Genomic DNA, 16,338 nt, shown 5'->3' on the forward strand with positions numbered 1-16,338 from the left:
AACACATGAATTTTCTGCTTACCTTAAAAATACCTTAAGTTCTTATTCTAACGCATAATCTGCAGCTCATTTACATTTTCTAATATTTTTTTCATATTTCCAAGCTGTACTCATCAAAAAACACGAAAACCTTACATTTGAATAGGAATCAATCAATCAATTTTAGGATTGATTGCGCCACATGGTGAGACTCAGTTGCCCCATTTCAAAGACTTTTTCATGTAGCTTTCCTCTCACGGCGAGTGAGAGGATTACACTTTTAAATAGTTTTTAGGGATTGAGCTCAGTTCAAAAGCGAGTCAAAACCGAATGATACAACTGAGAAAACCAGGGGCTGTTAAACCTCAAGTTTGTGAAAAAAACAATAACACATTTTCAAGGTTGCACCGTGACAAGACTTGTAAATTGTGACGCTGCCAGCAAAGGACAACACCTTCACTTTCCCCTGAATGGGGACGCAGCTTTATGTCAGAGAGTCATCCTTGTGTCCTCCTGCAAGACTCCAGTTCCTCAGAGACCTTACCTCTCTGCAGTCGGAGAAGAACTTGTGCAGCTGGTGTGAGGCGGCAAGCATCTGCGCCCTGGTCTCCATGAGCTCCAGGAGGTCGGCCCAGGCCTCATTCACCCCGTCCTTCCACTCAGCTATGGTCGCTGCCTCCGAGTGGCCGTAGTCGATGAGCTCGTCCACCATCTGGTTGACGGCTGTCACTCGTTCCTGTCCCACACTGCCTGTCTCTGATGCAAACTCTGTGAACTTCTCCTGCAGGACCTGGAGGTGTGGAGGTGAGAAAGGAAATTAAATATAAACTTAAAGGAAAAGTATATTTCTATGGTGATGTCATTTACATGCATGCTGCTCTCTCTGCATTGAAGCCCCTTGATGCACTTATTACCGGAGATGTGTTCAAACCCATCACTGTTTTCTTTATAACAAAGTGGGATGGCCATGGCCAGTGTAAGGAGGGAGCAACATTGCATGGTTTTAATTTACAAACCTTTACTTGACATTTTACCTGTTTATCTTACCAGTTTAATCCTGCACACTCGTTCACAGGATGCCTTGATTTTAAACATTCCTAGTATCAGGACAGAATTGGGGAAGACTGCCTTTCAACTCTATGCCCCTCAGAAGTGGAGAAATTTACAGAACTGTCTGAAACTTGATCACCTTATTTCTTTAGATAGCTTTAATGACTATTAAGTGTTCAGTGCAGTCTGTATGTAATTGTATGTAAATGATTTTATTTGTATTGTGTATATTTATGTTGTTTTTGTTATCATGGCATCATTGGAAAAGAGAGCTGGCTCTCTGTTGACCATGAATAAATGAAAGTGAAAGATGAAAAAATTAAAAACTTAATATACAATCACATGAGACCAGTGTTGTTTCAATATGATTTTTTTTCTCCCCCTCATTTATTCATCCACAGACACCATCCGTTGACATACTTACTGTGACATGCTCATAGTCTTGACCCAGTTCGGGTGAGCTGGCAACCACCTCCCTCTGAGCGATCCACTGCTCCAGCTCGTCCACCTCTCTGTTGAGCTGGTAGAGCCAGTACTGCTGCTCCAGGCGGCTCTTCCTCTCCTCCACCAGGTCTTTCAGAGATACGTACAGACGGTCGATCTGCGACTGCCGCTTGCTGATCTGCTCACTGTCAAAGAGAAGAAGGAAAAGTGTGTCAGGTCATAATCTACAATGGTTTCTTCGTCTCTTCCTGAGGTGCAGCATGTAACAATGCAGACAGAATGATAATAACACCTGAGTCACAGGCTAGAACACAAGAGAATACATAGGACCAAACCATCCTCAGCATGTCATCCATCTGCACTGCTAGAGTGGCGAACAGCTGAGCTAAGCAAAATCGGAGCCCTTGCAATAGTGGTTTGATGTGAATGGAAAACAACTCCACAGAACAGGAGAATAATGTGTTTTTAACTTACATCACCACATATAAGCATCATTACTTGCTGCATTTCTTTTGACATCAGTTATAGCGACTGTGACATTGAGAGGTAGTCATTGTGAATATCTGACAATGTCAAAATTTGGTCCGGGGCTATCTTTGGTCACATGACTGTGATATTAGCCGTGTTTAAACTAAACAACCAAAGATATCGCCACTCAGTGAGATCAATTGTGAAAATGCAAGTGATGAGATTATACTTTTTTAGATTTTTCAGAATTCGACAGATTTTGAAAATTCTAACATCATGAAAAAATCTTCTGATATTATATTGTGCTAATAAATGTAGAAAACACGAACAGTTCTGCAAATTAATTTTGTTGTAAAAGGAAATCTGAGACTGAGTTTGTGTGCACGCGTGTTTGTGTTTACATGCTCACCAGTCTGGATGTCCCATCTCCAGCAGCTGCCGACACTGCTGCGACAGCAGGCCGATGGTCTCAGCATAGTCCTCGATGGTCTGTTCCAGGACCAAATGTTTCTTCAGCAGCTGCAGTGTACTCGGCTCATCCTGGGAGGAGAAAACAGCACGCACAGAAAAGTTTCTCTTTAAAAAAACAGTATACACATACTCACAAAGCATACATGCTCAATCCTGCCTCTATGTAAAAGTCTACAAATATAGGACAATAATGAACTTAGAGTCCAACAAAATTAGAAGACTACTATGATTTGAATATGTTTTTGTGTCTAAATTTTTATGTCCAAGATTTTAAAGCAGAAGTAAGCAATATTTTAAATCTTAAATAGTTATATCTTCCGACAGCAATCACTTACATGGAGTGTTTGGACCGAAACACGGGTCTCTCAGTCACTCTGCTCTGCTCTGAGCCGAGGAGAAAACTTTTCTCATATCCTACAAGTTTTATCCAATGAGGAGAGAGAATGGCATGAAGGGCTGTGTGTGCAGCCAAGGGATGCGCGTGAATGTGGTGACGTAGGGACGAGGACCAATAGATCCATGACGAGGGCGGGGGCTGCTAACTCCATCGGCTGACAAGACGTTATGGTGCGTTCAAGGCAACCTGTAACTCGTGTTTTTCCGACCTGTGAAGTCGTACCAGTTCGATCTGGTACGACTTCACAGGTCGGAAGTTACGAGTGGCCGTTATAGTGCACTTTCACAGGTAAAACAGGTCGGAAAAACACGAGTGGGTTGCCTGGAACGCTACAAAGTCGTAAGTCGTGACTTGAAGCTGTAATTTACGGTTTCAAAAGCCTGCCTGGAACACAGCATTAGCCAAAATGGCCGGATCGCTTACTTCTGCTTTAAAGCCCATAATGTGCATTTTGTTCATTTTTACTTAGTTTACCCAGCATGTTGCGGAGATGACACACTCACCTTCCCTTTCTCCTCGTTCATCATGTGCAGCTCCTGCTCGCTCAGCCAGGCCTCCACCTCAGCCGTGTCAAAGTAGTACTGCTGAGCCTGGTACATGGCATCGAGGACCAGTTGCCTCCTCTCAGTCTCCACCCAGAGCAGCGCCCACAGCTGGGCCAGCTGGTCGTGGCCGGCCCTGACGCAGTCGGCCTCGGGGCTGCGTATGGAGGCGATAATCCCTGCCCTCTCCAGCACGTCTTCAATCCTGGCCCTGTGGCCCTGCAGCTCCCTCTGGAGAGTCTGGGGGAGAAGCGGGAGACATGAGAAAGGCCACTAGCTATGATGTACTCCCTGTAATATAACACTGTACTGTACATCAGAATATGTTACAGGTTGTTCATGTGTCACATATTACATGGGAATATTTCTGTGACTTCACCACGGTATGTTGAAATAAGGGTGGTGATAAAATCTCAACAGAGGCCAGAGTGGAGTTGTGCATTAGGTAAATCTGTGGTTGGAATCAGACGCCGTTTCCTCACCTGATTCTTCTTCATGAGCTGCTGGACGGCCTGCAGAGTCGAGCCGTGCTCCTGAGACATGGCCATCGGGAGACGCTCCTGGACCCACAACTACAACCACAGCAGTGAATACGACTGTGAGACAACATATCTGCACTTTACGGCATTAAATGTAACATGATATAAAATGCACATCTACATTTTACACAGAACTCAAAATGAATCTTTTTTGTTCACAGATGATATGACTGTTAAAATGTATATATATATATAAAAAGTATATACAGTATACACACACACACACACACACACACACACACACACACACACACACACACACACACACACACACACACACAATTTACAAATAATATAACATTTAGATAAAGAAATAGTAATATAATAGTAACTATAGTAAATAGTTGTTTTTTTAAGGTGGATGCATCTTAATGTGCCACAAGTACATGGTTGAACTGTTGGATTGGACCAATACATTTCAGGTTGAAGATATATTTACACACATTCTGCAAATAAAAATAAAAGTATGACAACTTTGAAAATATGAAAATCTTGAAAATATGAGTGACATGAAATCCATTAAAAGTTCAGGTTGTGACATGAAGTGAGACAGTTTCATCCTCTCTAAACACCCCCTGTTCCCATTATAGTGTGTACAGTATGAGTGTGTCTGGTTGTGTGTCAGCCCTTTAACTCACAATCTCGTCCTCCAGGTCTCGTCCGACTTGGTGGACTTCCTTTGACGCCAGAAGGATGCGTCGTCTCTCCTTCAGCGGCTCGATCAGACGCACCATCCTGGCCTCCACAGCAGCCTGACGCCCGGCAACCGTCTCCTTGACCTGCGTCTGCTGAGGGATGGAGGCCGCCTGCACCTGGAGCTGCCCCACCTCCTGATACCACTCCTCCATCTGGCTCTCCATGGTCTGAGGGGGAGTCGGGAGGGGACGTAGAGTAGAAGTTATCAAAAACAGATGGAGGAAAAGAGGATGTGTTGAGAGAGGAAGTAAAAGACAGAACAAGAGAATGAATCGAGTGGAGGAGAATGGCATGTAGTCATGGGAGAGAAGATGAAGGTGAGTGGGATGTGACGACTGAGGCAGTAACACAATAACTGGTAGCTTGGTAATTTGACTGCAGCTCTCAGTTGACTATGAGATCACATTTTAAAAGTTTTTTTAAAATACCATTTTACTTAGATTTTAATTTTCTTTCTTTCTTACATTAAATGTAAGATACATTTTATGTAAAAGTTATGAACAAAATCATCAGATCGTTTTACTTACCACAACAATTTCACAGAATACAATATAAAAAGCACAAAACATTGATTTTTCACCTTGTTTTATATATAGTACAGTGACACATTTATGAAGAAAAAAAAATGTAACAAAGTGGTGTCACCATTTTTATCGTGCTCAAAAAGACATGTATGTACGACCTAATCACAATAATAATTTATTTATAATTGGTTGCTTGTAATGTCTGCAAACAAATCATGTTAGTAAAAATTGCAAAAAAATATCACAACTGAAATAATAACTGCAATCCATAAATCAATAAAGATTTGATATTATTTTAACATATTTTGAAATGTCTGCTGTGTTCACTTCACTGGCATTTCAACATATAATAAACGATGGACATGAAAGCAAAGATGAGAGTGAAAATAATCCAAAGCAGCAAAAGAATAGTTGACAGACATGGAGTGTAGTGAAGGTTACTGTACCCCTTATCAGGATGGATGCTGGGAAGTGGAGTTTGGTTTGATGTTAAGATGATGTGGGAAAGCAGTGCTAATGGCGGCCTGTTAAAGGAAGCTGTAAGCGGCATACTGTGGGAGAGGAGAATGAGAGATGTCTGGTGAAATGATGAATGAAAGGATGAATTTGTGTGTCAGCCCCAGACACAACTGTTGCCTACTGTTTTCGTTAAGTTGTTTTATAACCATACTGCTGTATATGGGAAGTTCATGTCATTTTTAACTGAGTATTAATTCTGGAGTTTGGATGTCTCTTTCTGTAGTCCATTTCTCAAAGCACTGCAGAGTATTTGTGCTGATGATGAGGATAATTTTATGACTGTCCATGGCATGTGTTGGAGAGGATTTTTATTTTTACAGCCTCAGACTAACCCTCACTAAACGACTAAAGAGTCTCTGACTAAAAGCCTGGTCTGGTAGAGATCAGTGTGCAAATCTGCAGTCAATGACGCCATCTGTATGTAAAGCGATATACTGCTGTCTATACCTACCATAGGAGCTCTGATACTGTATGAGCACATGAGGAGTTGGTAGGTCCAAATGAACACATGAAACATGTGAGTAAAAACAAATATTTGGAGAATAAAAGTTGGGGGTTGGTGTTTAGATTTTTTATTACATTTTGGTAATGCTAAATGAACTGTATCACAGTTCACAAAGTAGGCTACTCTTGTTTTCCACATACCATTAACATGTACATACTGATCACCTGACACAATTTGTGAATCAGTGTTTTGAATCAGCCGACATCTCTAACAAACAAGCTAGGTCAACAAAATAAAACATTAATTCCTTATTTTGATTTGACTTTGCTTTAGTTTGTTCAGTGTTCAGTATTAATAAACCCACCAGTTTTAGTTGACTTAATGACCATGTGTGAACAAATGCTCAATTAGCATGGTCATGTAACATATCCAATCAGTGATGCCTTTTGGTAAGCTAACTGCCCTTTGACTGTCTCATTGATTTATTTATATAAAAAAAATCCACAAGCTCCAGGCAGTTTTATTTAAAAATATAGTAATCAATAACTTCCCGTCAGTATCTGTAAAATGATCTTGGGATGACACGTCTGAAAGATGAGTGGGTTGGCATCGAGGACGAAACTGTTTCAAAAACAATCAACACAAAAAAAAATTATGCTGGGGTGAAAATAAAAGCCTGATTTTGCTGAAATGAAATGGAAACTGAAAGCATTGTGAGAAATGTTGTTAGTTATTTTCAAGATGTTTTGTCTAATTGTATTGAGATGATGTCATCACGGTGTGACATTTCAATATATAAAGTAAGATTGTAGCAGACCAACAGCAAATTTTCATGTAATTCACAGGTTTGATTGAACTAAACGTCACGTATTTGCCCAGTATCCCAAAAGTATCTGGCCAAAAAATGTTCAGAAATGTCATCATTAAACTTTCTGACTTTTCTTTTTTTGTTGCTATGAATAATACAGAAACTCAAAACCAGAACAATGCTTCTGCAAACGTTGAGGAAATAATGATCAGCTTACTTCTATGACTGCTCGTAGACTGATAATCAGCAACAGCATAAAATAACCTGAACAACAAATAGAGCCACAGTGCCACTTAACTGGGACATGAAATCCTGCCCAGAAATAAATGCACATTACTTTTAAAACTGAAGTTTAAAAAAGGGTGATCTTTGGTTGGCATCATTAACTCATAATAGATGAATTAATTTCCTGAACACTTATTTACTTATCATGAATATCTTTGCAATGTAGATAATAGTGAAAGACATCTGAAGCCAAGAACTGACAAACTATCAGGACAGAAAGACGTAGTATAATTATCTAAAATTGTTATAGAAATCTTGAAATATCCTCATTGTTGTGTTTTTCAGTGAAATACCAAATATTTTCCTATAAAAGAAAAAAAAAATCAATGAAAAAAATTGCATAATTATTTAATTTAACCGTCAACACTCTCCTTCTGCAGCCACAATTGCTGAATCGTTGTTTTCTGGAGCATTTTAATGCCTTTATTGACATCCACAGTAAATGTGGGGTGAAGTAGAGTTGGAGAGTGAGTCGGAGTGTGACATGCAGCTAACTGACCAGTCAGACGGGAGGAAAACTGGAGAGTTGCTGCTCAGCGTGAACGCACCCCTGCAGTTTGTGCACTGACCAGTCAGCTACCAGGTTGTCCCAGACATAACCATAACTCATGAAATGTTTTTTAATTCTGTGTACCTGTAGTTTTTTGAGCTGCTTGTTGACAGTGGTGAGGTCTTGTCCCTGGTCCACATAGGCCAGTTGACCCTCCAGCTGTCCCAGTCTCTGGTCCAGGCTTTCGTAGCTCTGCACCAGCAGGTCAGCTTTGTTGGCCTCAAAGAGCTGGCGGGCTTTGGCCTGGGTCGTGCTCTCCAGATCCTGCCAGCACTCCCGGATCTCCTCCAGCTTCCTCCGCACCACAGGGCTGAGCTCCGGCTTCTCCTGGATCAGCTGCTGGCCCTCCTGGATGGACGAGAGGACACAGGTAAGGAGGAGTTACTAAATAGAAATATAACACTACAGGTAAATACTGAAAGGAAAATATCAACCAAGATGTCCAACCATGATCACCACACTAGATCAAACACAACCCCTTCAAGATTCAAGATCTTCTAGGTCCTCTAGAAGAGGATCCTCTGTACCAAGATCCTCTATTGTCTTTGCACAGAGAAGTGAGTAGCAGTCAGATAGATACGATAACATGGTCATTAAGGAAAATACTCAGCACCTTAATCAGTGAATCCTCGTCTCTACAGCACCTGGGAGGTATTAACATAAAATCACAAATTTATGTGCAAATTTATGCCAAAAGATACTTGAGAATCAGATCATCTCTGATAAAATGAGCTCATGGGGTTTAGAGCAGAAAAATCAAGTTTCTAATGTGTTTTTTATCTGCATTTATTAAGAACATCTAAACGGACTGGACTGGTTAAACACAGAGAGGAAGAAACTCTAGAGAGGGTTGGTGGAAAATATACAATTTCCAAATTATGACTTTTATCCTCGATTAAACTGGGGATTACTTATTTTTTCCCAAATAATAATCTTTTTAATCTATTGATGATCAGAAATAATAAGTAATCAGTTACTGTAGACAATTTAGCTCAGCCAAAAAGGTAATACACTTCACACTGATACATTGATGATACAGTACAAATCTTCACATTTCAGAAATTGTAATCACAATATTGTGAAATAAATTTTACAGTTTCAGCTGAGATGATTTAATAAAATCAAGTTTAAATAATTAATCACCACGATTAATTGCAAATTGCAAAAAAAAAAAACCAACAACAAAAAAAACCTTGATCACCTCAAGCTCTGAGCTGATATATGTATTTCGCAGTACCCTTTATGGAAAACATAATAAAGAAAGACTAATTGATAACAAAAGTAACTCTAAGTTGCTATTCCACTGAAATGTAATATAAAGATAATCATCAATCAGCTGAGGTTAAAATATAAAGTGATATAAAGTAATGTGTGCGCGTGTGAGTGCAAAGATTAAACCTCGCTGTATTAAAATGCCTCATAAATTACCTCACCATCCCCTCCCCTTCCCCTCTCCCTGTGCTCTCCTCTTCAGATTTCTGCCCCCTTTTGTACCTCTGTCTCCCTCAAACACACAGAGAGAGAGAGAGAGAGAGAGAGAGAGAGAGAGAGAGAGAGAGAGAGAGAGAGAGAGAGAGAGAGAGAGAGAGAGAGAGAGAGATGTACACACCACTATTCCTTATGTACACCTGCTCCCTTTCAGTTTTTTTCTATTTCGCCTCCCCCACAGTGAAATCCTTCCCCCATCCAATTGTAATTCACACTGTGCAGACCATGTATGTGTGTGTTTGTGTGTTACAGGGAGCCACAGAAAAAAGGATGTAACAAAGAAAATAATGTATTATGAAAAAAACACACAGAAAGACAAAAAAAATGGTCAGACGGTCAGAACTAGTGTTATGGAAAGCAACTGAATAAAAATCAGTTTGATTACATTACACATTAACTGATAATTTACATTACTGATGTTATTGTTCATTCAATTCTTCTAGTAAAAAAAAACAACAACAAACAATAAACATCCCTGCTAATGATAGTGCATGTGATAAAAACATCACCGTTAAGAATTCCTCTTGAATTGGTACACTTCAAAAAGAAACTATGCTTTAAGTATGTACTCGCATTTATAGAAATAAATGTTAATAGTGTTTCAGGCATGTACCTTGAACAGTTGGGATATTGTGGGTAGTCAGTGTGGTTTCGTTCTCTGGGAACAATGAATGTGGTGGACAAACTGACCAACAGTCTGATCTAACAGAGCAGCACAGCCCAACAGCTGGTAACGTCATAAATGTTTGTCAGATCACACACATTTAAAATGTCAATATATAGACAAATGACTAATTTTATCAAGGGAAAAACAGTACCAGCTGGCTTCATGTTTGCTTCACCTCTATAGATCTGTACAAAAATGTAATGTAAATCAATTTATACCAACAAACACATTTTTAGGAAATTTTCCAAACATACTTTTACTCATTTCATTAACATGTAAGATATACTGCTTTAGAAATATCATTTAGTTTGGGATTTATTATGCAGTGCAACTGAGTTACCGGACTTCCTGCCAGTTAACTTGTTATTCTAACCCAAGTTTTCAAGCATTTGGTGCTTGGCAGGTGGTGAATTAAGACTCAGCCAAGACATCTCACAAAGACAGTAAAGTAACGCTGAGCAGTGACTCATCATCCACAGAGGACAACATCCTGCCTGACTCACTCAGGTTATGATAAGATCTACAGACAGAGCTGCATGGTGACTGGAAACTGGATGGTACAGATACCCTAAAAAGGTTTCCAGTCCAGTCTAGCATTACAGGTTTGAAGTGGGCAGAAACAATTTCCCTAAAAGCTATTGTGTAGGTGTATATAGTGTATATAACTGCTTTGATGTGAATGCAGTGTAATGTATTATACGATTTATCTGTATGAAATTACATGTTTTCTTCACTTGAATTTTAAAATACATGGTATTTTATTTTTACATTTGTAGGCACTTACTGTGCACAGTGAGCTTGGCGTCATCTTGATGTGTTAGCTAACAATTTACATCATTGGAAGGCTGGATCAATTCGATTCATTCGTCATTGTAAACCATTGGATGTATGATGAACATCTTGCAGCAAAACTCACGCATGTGCATAAACATCAACAGATGTTGATGTTTAGGTCAGATGATTGGGTCAGTACGGACGAGCAGTATGGAGGTATTTGGATGTTTCATAGTGTGTGTTTTGGACGATTCAAAAGTGAGCACCATCCGCCGCCATTATCCGTTGCCAGCCAGACCAACTCCAAAAGCGTTTTGATAACTCTGAAAGTTCTCCAAACCCTTCCTTGGCTTGACGGTGAGTAGAAAATTGGTGAATTATCAATTTTGGGTGAAGTATCCCTTTAAATGGTCTTTCTCCATCCTACCTATCCAAACTACTAACAGCCTATATTCCACCTCGTCCTCTGCGCTCTCTGAACTCTTACCTTCTGGTCATTCCCTCAGTCAATAAAAAAATCAATTGGTTGCAGGGCTTTCTCGCACCGTGCACCTTACTTATGGAATAGCCTCCCGCTACATATTCAAGAATTTTTAAAACCTTTCTTAAAACATACCTTTTTACCCAATGTTTGAGAGAAATTTGAGTTTTCTAATTGTTATATCCATGACGTTTTTTACTTTTGTCTTTTTGTGTGTTCTTCTGATTATTTGGTTGTCTACTCTTTCCCTAAAGGGACAACGAGGAGTTTGTAATTGGTTTTAAAAAAGTCTCATATGAATGTGGATGAATCTACGTTACCCACACTTGTTAATGGGTCAATTTTTGATAAATATATCATTTTGTCTTTATCGTTATTTTGTTATTGAATGAATGAATGAATGAATGAATGAATGTTTTATTTTCGTGTCATGCCACCACTGTGGCCCATCCCATATGGGATTACAAGACACAATAACAAATACAAAAAACAAGAACTAGACAGTCCTTCCTGTTGGAAGGAACTGTTGGATTATTATTAGTGGTCGGCTCGCCCAGCATTTCCTACTTTCGGTTTCGCAGACGCTGCCCGGGGGGTCATGGGAATAACGCAGCTGAATCGCCGTTTATGGTCGGAGCTACGATGGTATCTGATCGTCTTCCAACCTCCGACTTTCATTTTTGATCAATGAAAACATTCTTGGCAAATGTTTTCGCTTTCGTCTGTCTTGCGCCGGTCCAAGAATTTCACCCTGCATGCAGAGGCTCATGGGAAATGTAGTGTGAATACACTTCGCTTTCCAAAACTCCTCGTTGTCCCTTTAATCGTTTTTACTGTAATTGCTTCTGTTAATTGATCAAGACCATGTTGCTACCATGGTGATTTTACACTTTAAATAAACTAAACTAAACTGAACTGAACTATGCCCAAATGTAAACCGAGCTCACTTTTACGTTCACCATCGTTCTTATAACGCAGGACCATTGCATATTTGAAAATAAAGTAAAATTTGTGTGTGCCTTTCTTGGCCACCACATGAGCCCAACAACTGAGGAAAAAGAAACAGAGTAAAGGAGGATGAAGAAATGTGTTGTTTTCCTCCGATGCTACAACAATTTATTCTCTACAGAGCTGCAGGATACTTTCAGTTGTTCCAGTAAAGATGAAAGCCATTATAATTGATGTGTGTACATGCACACAGAAAACAGATGAATTACAAGATGTACAGTACTGCAGGCTACACTACACCACTACACTCACTGTCCTGTAATGTTTCTGCGTTTGGTGTGGTGTTTCTCTGGCTGCTGATGTGTGCCGTCCTCTGTGGTGAGTGGGTGGGCTGCGTGGGCTCCATCAGCTTCACCCACAGGCTCAGCGTGCACACACACACACACACACACACACCAGGCTGCAGTTCAAAGAGGATCAAATATTGTACTGCTAAAACAAATCGTAACTGAGATTTCACAGCAAACAGGAAAACCCGTGTCTAACACATAACTACAATGTTTTCTTTATAGGGTTTAAAGCAGTTATATAAGGCCCTCTGTGGTTATAATTATAATATCTTGGCATGAGCTCTAAGAAAGCAATATTAAGTGGAAAGGCACTGTTACAGACAGTGGGTGTGGAGTTTGATGATTGAAAGACACCGTCTTTTATTAGGTATGGAGGCTCTGTCAAGCTGCATTAATTAAAGGGAATTAAAGGCTCAAGTGTTTTTGCGGCTCAACTCTTACAAGGGACTAAAAGTCAGGTTATTTCAGCCTTGACCATTCTGATGTTCCTCTGGCAATCCATCACAGTTTGTAGAAGCCTAAAACTAAATCTTAAGTGCACCCATTAAAAGCAGTAAAGATTAGTACAGTTTGTGCAATGACTCCACCTGTTTAATGCGGCCAGTGATGTTGTGCTTTTTCTCTTTTCTATTAATGAAGTTCAAGCCTCTTAGGACAGAGCTCAACTTTTGTCAGCATTCATCTGGTGAAGTATTCACTATCAATTTTTCATTAAAATAATTTCATTTAAAATTAATGTTCATGCTGAATTATTATTGTGATATCATAAAGGATGTCTGACTACGGTAGTTAAAACACGTACCACAACATCAGAACAAAAATAAAAAAAGGCACAACAACAAGGCCAAGCGGAAATGCAACAGTAAGAAGAAGCCATGAAGGACAGAGAGAGGACCCCTGACAGGACACTGATTCGAACAGTGACAGATGGTCCATCCTCATTCTGCTGTCTAGTCTGTATATCACAGCGGACATCTGCTCCCGAGCGTCACGGCTGCTGACACTCGGCTGGTCAGTGTGCCTGTCATGCTCAGGCCACTGCAGCTATTGTGTCAATATTTACTTTTCATGTGCAAAGTCTGCAACCACCCTCTGCATATTTCAGGTCATACTGTAGCTCTCCATTTTGACAATACGTTCTGTATGTCAGCCTTTCATGAGGGAGGTCCTCCACTACAGATGGAGTGACGCAAGCAATGGCAGGAGCAATAGTCATGACGGCTGAAAGGATAACAAACAGGTCCCAAATATATATGACATGTTAATTCAATTTTTGTGTGTTTATAATATATTAATGAGAGCTAGTGATGCACGCTGTCTCAAAAAAACACTGAAATGGAAATGGAAGCTATTCATATCAACACATCCAATAATAAGAGTAGCTTTTTGGCAAGACCGGATTCAGAAACATATGAATGTCCTGATGATTATATCACTTGAGTTTATTATTGTTCAGTTCACTGCTCATGTTGTTAGAGATAAAAAAAAACATGTAATCATGAGTTGTCACCCACACATGCAAGCAGCCTGCTCTGTGCTCTGGCTAATGGAGCACAGGTTTAAGAGATATGCACTTACTGCGAGCGAGCATAGGCAGGCACACACACTCACACACCCAGCTGGAGATGACATATTTTCCAGAAGGTACCCAGTTAGAGGCGGAGAGCAGCACTGAAGTCCCATCTACCTAAAAAGTGCCCTCCTCTCCCCCTGCGCTGCTGTAAAAGCATCACTCTGTCTGGAGGAAAAAAGGCACTGGACCTGTTTGTTTTGTCTCAATGTATTACAAACATTAGAAATCCCAGTGTGCTCCAGGATGATTTGGGAGGCATATGAGAGGAAAACACTCTGATGGGTTTCATTTTGTTTCACTGCACTAGCGAGTAGAGAAACATTGTGATGGTCCATCATTAAATAATCCAATCCGCCATTCGTTCAGAACTATGGTTTGTGGGTGCTGATCATCTTTGATTACAAAATTATTATTTTATTTTGGGGCGGTGCGTGGTGCAGTGGTTAAAAGTGGCCGCCCCATGTAGAGGCTACAGTCCTCAACGCAGGCGTCCCCGGTTCGAGTCCCGCGTCGGGCGGACCTTTCCTGCATGTCATTCCCCCTCTCTCTGCCTCCCCCTTTCCTGTCTATCTATACTGTGCTATCGAGGCAAAAAAGCCAAAAAAAAATATACTTAACAAAAAAGAAAAGAAAAGAAAATCATTATTATCTTATTTTATTTACAAAATTTTGTGTTGCTATTTTGCTGAAAACTGAAGCAGATTTAGGTTTAAACCCTTCTGGTGTTTACAAAGGTAAGTCAAAGCTATCTTTGAAGAATAAGAGTCTTACCAGCAAGGTTGCTGTGCTAGCAGAAGCTACTATAGTATCACTATCAGACATATTGAGGCCAACGCCAGCAGGAACACCTGCAAGAACAATTCAAAGGAAAGAGTAGAAGCTCTGGTATATATAAAAAAAAAATGCAGGTGACCTTTTTCCATCTTTTTTATCTACATCAGTGTAGGTGAGACAACGTGAAAACTACGGTAGATAATGTTGAGTAGATGTTTGCTTTAACACTTAAAATGACTGCATGGTCAGGTTGTAGCAATGCATACCTGGATGAATTGTAACATAATACAACATGGGAAATACATTGTGGTAACAGATTGGACATCAGCTCACTCAACATCAACCAGTCAACATCTCCAATAAAATGAACTCTAATGTCCACCCAAAAAAATGTTAAGATTTGCTGCGCTATGGAGCCTCTAGTCTAAACTCAACCTTGTTTTCTCCAGATACACAAGGAATCATAAATGATGAGTTATGTGACTACTACAAATTAAACCCAACATTACTCATTAGAAAAGCCAACTTTGAAAAAGAATAGTCTACATTCACTGAGATACTAGCCATCTATTTAACATTAAAACATTAATGTTGTCTTTTCAGAGCTTCATTTTCATAGAAACATCAACCTAATTAATAGTTACCACTATTAATGTCTTCATTATTGTGTGATAACAACTCATCGAGAGGAAGTGAAAGTGGAACCAGAACAAGCTGACTCTGTCATTCTTAATGAATTAATGAAGTCAATTAAATATTAAAGTGAAGCCATGTCCAGTGAAGAGCTTATTTTCAGTGTGCACTCACACACTCCTCCATACAGTTACATACGCAAACACAATATGCAGCTGAGCCTTAATAGTAGCAGCTTCTGTTCGGACTGAATCACTGCGGTCACATCACAGTATTACCGGGCGTGTTACATTTAATTTCACCTCTGTATGTAGAACAACTCTGGATTTTTGGTTTGGAAACCAGAAACCTACACAACTGGCTTAACAAAATAATATTCTTCTTACATCTGGACTGTTTCTTTGCTTTGTATACCTGCCACAGTAAAGATGTGGTCAGCTGGTTATACTTTTATTTATTTATTTAACCTTTATTTAACCAGGCGAAATCAATTAAGAACATGTTCTTATTTACAATGACTATACGTCATCGTATATGTTCATTCACAAACTTTATTTCACAATACAGATATGATTCCTATATATTTAAATGTGTTAGTGTGGTCCATACAGGAAGCCCAGTCATCCTGCAGCGACAGAGCAGCAGTTATTGATTACACACTGCATTACCCATTCAGAACACTGCAAACCTCAGCTTATTAGTTTTGGCTCTCTACACTACACTACATTAACACCTAGGGCTCAATGAAGCACATGGTCTAAAGCACGTGGCACAATCACATTTAGGGTGTGTCAACATCACCTTCGCTGTTATAACAATGAAATGAAAATGAAACAATGAAAATCTCATTTCTGCACCCGGCACTTAATCTGCAAGGGTATTTCATCTCTTCATTATTCACGGGAGTGTTTCGAGCATAACATGTAATAAACA

General features: G+C 39.8%; 1 protein-coding gene across 4 annotated transcripts in view; it reads right to left on the minus strand.

The window, feature by feature from the left end:
• Nucleotides 1–16,338, minus strand: part of sptbn4b (spectrin, beta, non-erythrocytic 4b) — an 81,234-nt gene that overhangs the window by 13,248 nt on the left and 51,648 nt on the right. For all 4 annotated transcript variants that reach the window (XM_085795721.1, XM_085795719.1, XM_085795723.1 and 1 more), the window contains 7 exons: nt 7,802–8,065; nt 4,529–4,753; nt 3,834–3,923; nt 3,313–3,591; nt 2,351–2,481; nt 1,454–1,658; nt 524–769 (listed from right to left, as the gene is read on the minus strand). In XM_085795721.1, coding sequence (XP_085651847.1) covers nt 524–769; nt 1,454–1,658; nt 2,351–2,481; nt 3,313–3,591; nt 3,834–3,923; nt 4,529–4,753; nt 7,802–8,065 — 1,440 coding nt within the window. The remainder of the gene's footprint in view (nt 1–523; nt 770–1,453; nt 1,659–2,350; nt 2,482–3,312; nt 3,592–3,833; nt 3,924–4,528; nt 4,754–7,801; nt 8,066–16,338) is intronic.

This window comes from Trachurus japonicus, chromosome 13, assembly GCF_045865225.1.
Source record: "Trachurus japonicus isolate A0001 chromosome 13, Traja_1.0".
NCBI classification, from domain to species: domain Eukaryota; kingdom Metazoa; phylum Chordata; class Actinopteri; order Carangiformes; family Carangidae; genus Trachurus; species Trachurus japonicus.